The sequence below is a fragment of the Gavialis gangeticus genome, unplaced genomic scaffold, assembly GCF_001723915.1.
Source record: "Gavialis gangeticus isolate Ggan-Ray unplaced genomic scaffold, GavGan_comp1, whole genome shotgun sequence".
Taxonomy (NCBI): Eukaryota; Metazoa; Chordata; order Crocodylia; family Gavialidae; genus Gavialis; species Gavialis gangeticus.
The window spans coordinates 51,517,159-51,527,065 of NW_017729027.1; the positions used below are offsets into that span (position 1 = coordinate 51,517,159).

The window sequence follows — 9,907 nt, forward strand, 5'->3', positions numbered from 1 at the left end:
CACATAAAAGGGGCATTTTAATATAAACGCACCATCACTAAGATAATTCCCTAAATTAAAACACATTCTAAAGTAACCTTTTGTCTATTTTTTGTCTTTTATATTGAATATTGAATTATGGTCAAGGCAGCACCTTAACTGTTTCCACAATGGAATGAAACCAGTGAAGTGGAATGCATATAAGAAAGAAATTGCTATTGATCTCAGCCCAGGCCACATCATGCCTTGCATAGCAAATGGTTTCCATTACCTTACTATCTTAAGATAATTAATGTGCAGTCACTACCCCTATCTTATGTTATCGGTCATTCTGATACTGTTCAATTTCTATCAGGTAATTCTATGTTTTAGATGGGAGAGGCTTCATCAATAACTGTGATTTGATGATAATTTTATAAATCATGATGCCACCTACCCAATCCAATCTGTAAAATATGCACTCCATAGCTGATTGACTAACTGCTACATAAAACTCCACCATTCAATATGGCAAGCAATGCAATTCTCCTTATAGTTTTTAAATCATAATTACTATAAAACACATTAAACACTTCAGAAAAATCTTTGCCTCTTTCAACATGATCTCTTATTTGTTTGGTTTCCCTGAAAAGTTACATTTTTCTAATTTAGCCAAATGGTAATGCACTGAAATACTGTACATGTTTCTAATACTGCAGAATAAATCATTTTATTTTGTGATCATAGCTTGATCCTATTTGCAAATCATGCCATCATAATGCAAATTAAATAAAGATCCCATTTGTGGAATGAATAACTTCACTTTAGGGTTGTAAGCCGCACTTAGCTCTCACTTTTTCATGACACAACATACGGTATATAGAAATATTACCTTTACCATAATATGGCTTTTTGACATGGCCGTCACTGGATTTAGGCTTCCTGTCATCTCCAGAAAGTTGTCTTGGAGACTGCTCCTCATATGATCTCATATTATCCCTTCTTCCAGCTTCCACTGCCATTTTTTCTCTCATGGCTTTTGCTCGTTCAGTTTCCAAAGCAATAGCTTTCTCAAGCAGCGTTAAGTTACCTTTTGTCATATCAAACACTTCTTCAGATCTGTCTGAAGTAATAGAGGTGGTATCATCATCTCTTTCATGACACCCATCCTCCTTTGCACAGCTAGAAAAAGTTCTAGATCTGGGGCTCAACTGTTCCTCAAGCCTCATTAAATTCATCATGTCAGAGTAATTCCGATCTGGTGTTCTTCCTTGGAAGTCATCTTCTTGCCTGACATGTTGACGGGTGTTCATATTTTGTTGCTGATTTCTTTCCTGTGGGTTTGTCTCACTGAGTTTCCTAGCAAGGTCAAAACATTGGTTCCTTAAGCATTCCAAACTGCTGAGGCACACCTCTTCATCACTCTCCTCCACCATTTTTTCTGTGAGTCCATTGTTCACAGGCTTCCCTAGCATTACAAAGTTCATATTCCTGTTATCTTGCTGTGAAGTATTGTCTGCATAATTTCTGTCATTAATGTTTTCTGAAAGCACTACACCATGTCCTTGTGCTAATAATTTAAGGGAGTCCACTGTTTCCCTAACAACATCACTGTCTAAATCTAAACTCAGCTCACTTTTCCGACCAATATTTTCATTTTTGTCACTATCATCTTCCAGACTATTAGATGTATTGCTGTTCATTTCTGATTCTGTCCTGGCTCTGTATGCTGCATCCTCTGCAATTTTGCCAAGATTTAACAATGACTTGGCCACCAGTTCATCGTAATTATCATACTCGTCATTATTGTTATCATCCTTTTCTGTGTCTTGCATTATTCGAGTATTGTGACAATTCATTTGATGGTCTTCTGCATAAAAAAAGAAAGAAACAAAGAAAGAAACAAAGAAAGAAAAAGGAAAAGAAAAGAAAAAAGTGGCTAGAATTGGAACTGTTGTTGCAATAGCATGGATAGAAACAAACTGCATGTCAAATACTGTTAATCATACAGTTGCTCTAGAATGTTAAGACCCATGTGTATTTGAGTTAAACTTCTTTGATTAAGTGAATTTTCCTAAAGCCCATAAGGACATTTTCATATATTTGTTATGTACCATTGATTTCTTTTACTAAACTTACAACAAACTGTTGAAACTGGTAAGACTTAAAAAAAATTAGTATTATTTCTAAAATACTATGGCATAAATTCTCATTTTTCTCCTTTCTCTCCTTTTTCTTGTACAATTTTAGTGGATTTGCAGTAAGTATAATATTCATACTCTTTTATTTTTTTTAGGTTTGTTAAACTTTCCTCACTCCCATATTTCCTGGTATGGTAGATGATAAAGAAGTGAGCACTATTGGATTGGTTTTCTTATTGATGAATAAGCAAGAATTGTATCTCGGTAAGCATCATATACATCATTAACGTTATGTAAATACTCATAGAGCAAATACATAATGTGGTACAAAGTACATTTTAGTAAGTGTGACCATAGATAAAAATTAAAGTCTATCAGCTTGGTTATCACACACTATGAAAAAGTGAAAAAATGTAAGATAATAATTACAGAAAAGGAAGGTAGAAGGACTTGTATATACAACACAAATATAAATTTCTGTGCTATCTCCCAGCTAGATTGTTTTAAATATATGATATTGGTTCTACACCGAAATGCCTGTCCTATACAGTGGCAATGCTAGATAACAACACTGTTGGCATGTTATGCTGTATATTGCATTATCATAGCACAGAGAAACTCTTTTTACTTGGTTTAATTCTGGTAGCTACTAAACATCAGGGGGGCAACTCTGAACGAAGAAGTCAGTATGAGATACACAGAATGTTTTTTGATATATCTTATGGTAACTCAAAAGTTAAAATGTGTCACCATGATATAAGGTCTTAAAATAAATTTAAAGTTGACTAAGTAATGAACTCAATGTAAACTATACTTTGATAATTACTCAAATAACACTTTGAATATTTGCTGCAGATATTTGTATGTAACAGGTAATCATAGCTATTAACATTTTTCCCATAGTAGTAATTTGAATGATATAGTGGGCCAGCTTTTCAGCCAGTGTAAATTTAAAGGAATCAATGGAGTTGCGTCAATTAACACCTGGTTCAAGAGCTGACCTAAGTCAAGATACTATGAAATGGACTCAGTCTTTTTTTCAGGATTGGTACAGCTAAATATGCAACAGTTTCTAAGCTGTGACCTCTGTGTTTGGGGTTAAATGAAATGTAGTGAGAAATTTCAGGTAGCAAGAGAATTTAATATATTAACATTTTCTGACAGGCATGCTTTTGGAATAAGTGAATACGTTCTTGGGGTTGGTGGACAAAAGAACAAATCAGAATTTTAAATACAAAGCTCAACAGTCACAAGATAATGTTCTTTCTACATAGTGGTTTAGGGATCCTGGGATGATAGTAGGCTGTAGTTAAGCAGTGGAACTGATGCACAAAGATGAGTAACCTATGTTTTTGAAAAAAAGAGTAGAGATCCTTAAGTTATATATATATATTGTCCAATATACACTGGGGTTCCTTAAATATAGCATGGAGGATTATTAATAAGTGACTGTGTGTGTTAAGTTCAGCTGCTTAGAAAATTTAAGTCATGGAAAGAGTTCTTTTTATAGTCAATCTTTGTTTTACCTGAGAAATCTGTTATTCTTGGGATAGTGAACATTCCCATTTATGGCTTTGGTTCACTAAAAATGAGGTAGATCTGATTATGGTTTCTGAGTGCAAGACAGTAAGATACAGTTCAGATCCCTATTTAAAATCCTTCCCTTATACTTGCTTGCTGAGAAGTAAGTAGTTAAGGATTACTGGACTATTATTCTGGATTTTTTGAAAAACAAATGCTTTTAACACTTTAACTATCATATTCTAAAATTAAATTTACAAATGAACCTCATGTTATTGTGAATGTTAATGGATCATTCCCATGAAAAATATTCAGTGCAAATGCTGCTTTGAAATATCTGATAGGTTTAGAATGCCTACAGCTAACTGCGGCTATGTCTGATACGTAGAAGGAGAAGCAAAAGCTATTAATGAGGCAGAGAGCCATATCTCCAAAAAATGCCAGTGATGTTAAGGCTAGGACTAGACATCCAGAATAATTTGTGATGCTAGTACAAGTTTGAGTCTAGCAGGGTGCATCTACACATGAAATTAATGCAATACATTAAACTCTGGTGTACATTGCGCCAGAGTTTATTGATCATGGGCACCATGTTTACATGTGTGCCTGGGGCCACAGCAGGTTGAGAGAGGTTGCAGCCCCAGCTGGCAGGGAGCTTTGCAGGGGTCAGCGTGCCATCCTGGAGCTGCTCCGACTCAGCTCAACATGCTGCAGAGGGGTTGCCTGGGTCACAAGTGTGCTCCAGCGTGGGGCTACACAGCAGGCAACCTATACGCTGAAGCCTCAGTCAGCCCCATCAACATCTACATGTGCAATACTACACACCAAAGAACACTGCTGTAGTGATAGTACTTGTGTTTACAAATACTAACCTATGGTGGAGTTAACTTTACGGCAGCCTAATAGGACCTCATGTGTAGATGCTGAGACTTTATTGATGAGCTAATTAGGCAGCTGCACAGTAAAAAATTGTGCAGATGCACCCACAGTGTACTGAAACCTAGGATATGAAGATGTATATTATCTCAGTTAATACTTATTAGTAAAGGTCATGTACACACTGAGTGCACTATGTGATACTTTTTAAACCTTTGAAATTTGGGTTTGTTTAATATAGAAGGGTTTTTTACTGGAATGATGGGCATGTCAATGATTACCAGTGAGAAGAATGTGCTGTACTTTTCCTACATGGTAGTGAAAAGTCAAAATATGATTCACATACTGTATGAGTGAAGACATGTAAATTCCTTTTGAGCACTGGTGAAGCTGGGTGAAAGCTATAACTACAATATTGCTTATTCTACTTGTTTGGTAATACTTATTTCAACTCTCCTGCCTGTTCAACCCTAAAAAGAAAAAGAAAAATAGATGATGGAGGAAAAAAATGTAAAGTATAACTTCTGGGTAAGGGAAGCAGGAGAATAAATCCTTTTATTCAAGCTTTGTTCCTCCTCTTAGTATTTTTCATGTGTTCTTGCTTCTTCTACTGTGGATTTCTTTAAAAGTCACTGTGCTTCTAGAGGAATGTTTCTTGTCTATATAAAGGTTTGGGGGTTTTTTGAGAAGCACGTCCAGGTCTACTCTGAATCTTAGTTGAGGTGTTAAGCCCTTTAGCCAGTCCAGTAAAGTACTTAAGCATATGTTTATGTGCTTTGCTACTTGGGGCCAGAACGCGAAGTACTCTGAATGTATTCTGAAACCCTGGATTACTATGTATTTTTGTTTACATGACTCTGGAAACATGTCAGTCCAATAGTGTGGTAAAATTACTTCACCACTTTACTTCACTTTACTTCAACTCTAACATTTTCTTCCTTTACTTATTGTTTATTTATTTTTAAAGGTGAAAATTTAATTAGTTCTTCGTATTTTTTGGTATTTAATGATAATAGCTATTTTATCACACTATTTGTGGGCTGGATTTTGGATGGCTGTTATAAGGCCACACAATGCGAGGAAGAAGTAAACCTCTTATCATGTCTCCTACACAGACTTTGGAAGCTCTGGCCAAAATTGCAGCATTTCCAGTCAGTAAAGCTCTTGAGCCACTAACAAAATGTTTCTCCAGGGAACAACTTAGGCAAAAGTGGGTAAGGAGTGGGCAATGTCCAGTCAGTTTGGCCGAGTGGGTACACACAGAGATTTGTGCATCCTTCTAAGAGTCATGGATTGCGCTGGGATTGGGGAAGTGCAATTAGGAAGTCTCCTGGTTCTTTCCTGAAAAAGGTTATATGCCATTCCCCTACTAGAAGCTGTGACTTTATGGCATGAGCTAGTTTATGTTAGTGGTGTCTGCCTGCATGTAATTAAAGAACATGTCATTAGTACTGGACACTGTGTACCTATCCTTTTAAAAGTCTTGAACATTTCTGTTTTAGTGAAGCAAACTGGTACCTTGTAGCCTGGAGGGAATAGTTTTGTGATGAATCAAAAATAACACAAAGTTTTGTGACAAGTCAAAACCCAGACTGTTTTGATCATGGACGTTGCTTTTTTTATATATAGCCTTATAGAAATAACAGACAACAAGGTGTCCCGCTATGCTGGCTATTTAGATACTTTTGGGGAGTGTTATAAAAAGTCAGGTTCCTTCAACCACCTGAAAATCTAAAAAGTCCTGCACTGCACTATAAAATGAAGAAGCATTGGATTTCCAACAACACCTTTCATCCAAGGATCTCAAAGCACTTTACAAAAATTAATTAATAAAGCCTCACAACACCCCTGTGAGGTAGGTATTTTTGCTCCATTTTACAGATGGGAGACACAGAGAACTTAGGTAACTCATCCCAGGTCACAAAATGAGCCACTGGAGAGTCAGGAATAAGGCCAAGAATTCCTGAAAGTGCTTCTTTCCTTTTCTTCTACAAATAAGTTTTCATACATTTCTTGAAAGAATAAATCTTCCTATATTTTTAGTATAAGAACTTGTGCAAAACAGGACCTTTTTTTGCAAAGGAAAATATATACAGCATTTAGTTTGAGAGATTCTGCAGAGAGAGGCAATGATACTTCAGTAGCAGCAGCTATATTCCTACCAACAGCCACAGATTTCAGAAACCAGAAGGCTTTTCAAATCTGTGGTGTGCTCTTTCATGGGCATGAGGGAAATACCATAGCTAACAATTCTCAGCCTATGCAGTTATACTAGCTTCCTGAACAGATGCATGGTTTCATCCTCCAAACAGCATCATCTGTTTTTACTCCTTTTCCTGCAACCATATGGAAGTTCCAAAATGTACAGTATATGTCTTTGTGCCGCCACTTTTCTCCTGACCTGACAGAGTGATATACATAGAAATGTGCATACATGCCTCTATACATCACACAAACAGGTTTGGAATATATAAAAGTCAGTCTAAAAATATAATACAGCGCTGTCAATTCAAATAAAGCATACATTTTTAGATTTTCAAGGAAGGAAGGAAGGAGAAAAAATAAACAACAGGGTTTTTGTTTCTGTTTTTTACAAAAGCCTAAAGACAAAAGGAAATTGCTGCCTCCAGAAACATTCTGAGAAGGGGTAGACAACTCAATAAACTTTTTCCAAAATCTTCTATGAAGGGGAGTTTCTTCACCTATCCACAGGAAAGAAACAGAGCTCAGACTCTGCTTGAGTCTAATCCAGTCTACTGAAGTCAACTGACAACTCCCACTAGTTCATCAGACTTGGACCAAACCCCAAACCCTTCAACAGTCCTGTGGATTTCAGGGACTAACTGAACATTCAGGACCAATCATATATAACTTGTTGCTTCTGCACCAGTTCCTACTGTGGTATGAACACATTGGTAGAAAGACCCAAGCGATTTATTTTTATCGTATTTGATTTCTTATTCAATCTTTATTTACCTAACAAAAATCAGGAGGGAAAATAATCTAATTATTTATCTGACGCATCTTAATGCCATATAACATCTATGCAACTTATTTTTACTCCCCTTCCTCTCCCCACAAATGCTTATTACAGCTATAATGTTGGGTTCCACCGCTTAGAATCTCCCACAATAATTACAGTATTCAAATAATAACCAGTGCTCAAAGTGAAATGAATGAAGTGAGGAAGTCATTAAGCACTGCAAGGAAGGTCTGAGCTGAAGAACATAGCATATCACAGTAGGGTTCAGCATTATAAAATCAGAGTGAGAGCTGCAAAGCAGGTCTGCATGGACTTCAAATATTGTACATAATTAACTATTCTGTCTTGCGGTGTCATTTTTTCCTTTAAAAAAATCTTTATTTCCTTTTTTTCTCTGTTATATTTTGGTCTTTTAATTTTCTTTTTGTTCTACTCTTTATCTGGGCTTGCAAACTGATAGACCCTAGCATCTATGGATCTGTGGCAGCTTTTTTGCTCACTTAGTAAAAAAGTATGAGTATTTTTAAAGCAGTAACAGGGATCCTTGCAGAATCATAAGCTGTATCTTATCATCAGACAGTTATCAGAAAATAAGGCCACATTTTATTTGCTTATATTGAGGTAAAACTAAGCACAGCAAAAATACATTTTAATTAATCATTTTGGGAACCAAAACATTTATGAATATATGTACTTCTGTAAAAAGTAATTGATATAGTGTCATCTGAATTGGCAGGGACATATTTATTCCTAATAACGTCCCTCTAGTTATGTGTTCTCTTGCAACACCTTTGTGATCACTGTTGTTCAGTGCAGCTATTTCAGATCCTTTTAGGAGGATAGTTGTTTTCTTGCTATTGCCAGCACCTCCTTTGCCCTTAGAACTTCCTTTTCAGCTTCCAATCCACCCAATTATTATTATTGTTATTTATTCAATACTATAGGTGGACATGATTCCTGAAACCTTGAAAACCACTCAAAGCTTCACCTTAGCTATCTGAGACTATGCCTCCCCTTTCACATGAGGTGGAGAGTGGTTCAGTATAAGCAAGTCTTTGAGGGAAAGTTGGAGGGGTTTATTTGGAGGGTTTTCCCTCTTCTTTTTCCTGTTTGGAAAGGAATACTGCAACGGTACATATTCAATTTTGCATATGTGCCCTGAAACATAGGGAAGCATGTCAATCAAACACACACATAAATAATTAAATAAGTACAGCTGTCAGATATCCATTATATGCACATGTATATACAGAGAGAGAGAGGGGCTTACCTTACTCTGTGCCAAAGTAGTTTTTCCAAATTTTTCTTATTTATACTTTCTCAGCCTGATCTGGTCTCATGATGGTGTAAAATCAGGGGTAGTTATGCTGAAGTTCAGTGGAGTGAACCAAAATAAAAATACACCCCCAAAATAAAAGTAGCATACACAAGACCAGAATCAGTATCTCTACTTTCACCTGGGATTGTGTTAGGTTATTTTCTACAAGTATTTTGTAGACGATCCACACTGAAATCATCCTAAAACATTCTTAGCTTGGATTGTGTATTCCTGCTACTGTGATTATTTGGGGGCTTTAATCTCATTACCTTAAATTGCTCTACACTGAAGTGCCTGAGCTACTTATGAGTCAATAGAACTAATCTACCCAACATGAATCTGTTTGCTCTATCCCTTTGTATTTGCTGCTCTACTATGCTTTATGACTTTCCAAATCACTTTATTAAGTGGAACAATATCAAATGCTTCCCTAAAACTCACATAAATTGTGCATGCTGTTCACCACTGTCTACCTCTCTGCTGATGTTCAGTATTCAAAGACTTCAAGCAAAAATGCATTTGCCAAGGACAATTATCTTTTTTATAAATACATGATGATGGCTCCTAATTATGTATCTCTAAATGATTAGTAATTTTGGCTCATCACTGTTTTTAATATCTTCTCCACAAATCAAGTCAGGTTTAATGACCCTTGGTTTTCTTATCATGGGAAGGCAAGCTGAAGATAGTTATAACATATTGGGTGGGTTTTTTCTAAAGCACTCAGCAGTAGTATAATTCTGCTTCCACTGTTGTCAGTGAAGTAAAACTTCAATAATCTTAAAGGGAGCAATATTAAACCAGCACTAAGTCCTCGAGAAAATTCCACTACTCATGCTTTTACTACATATGCCACAGCATTTCCAAGCCCACCCACCCCATCTCCATTTTCAAGCCATTTCAAGAAGAATGATTTTTGTACAAATTTCTCAAAATTAAGAATGCCTATACAGTAGAATCCAGATTATCTGAAGATCTCAAGAAAAGGTATAAATCATGAAATAACTGAAAGCTAATAGAATCAGAAACAACCAGTACAGTCTCTAAAGCCCGCTGGCTAGCTTTTTTAATGATAGACTACCAGACAGCTAACCGCAAACTTGTTGACTG

The 9,907-nt window shown here is 36.2% G+C and overlaps 1 protein-coding gene across 13 annotated transcripts in view; it reads right to left on the minus strand.

The window, feature by feature from the left end:
* The window catches only part of MYT1L (myelin transcription factor 1 like), a 709,345-nt gene that overhangs the window by 148,793 nt on the left and 550,645 nt on the right, over positions 1–9,907 (minus strand). For 8 of the 13 annotated variants that reach the window (XM_019520648.1, XM_019520646.1, XM_019520650.1 and 5 more), the window contains one exon: positions 851–1,828. In XM_019520648.1, the coding sequence (XP_019376193.1) occupies positions 851–1,828 (978 nt within the window). The remainder of the gene's footprint in view (positions 1–850; positions 1,829–9,907) is intronic. The other 5 variants (XM_019520651.1, XM_019520649.1, XM_019520647.1 and 2 more) reach the window with 1 other exon arrangement.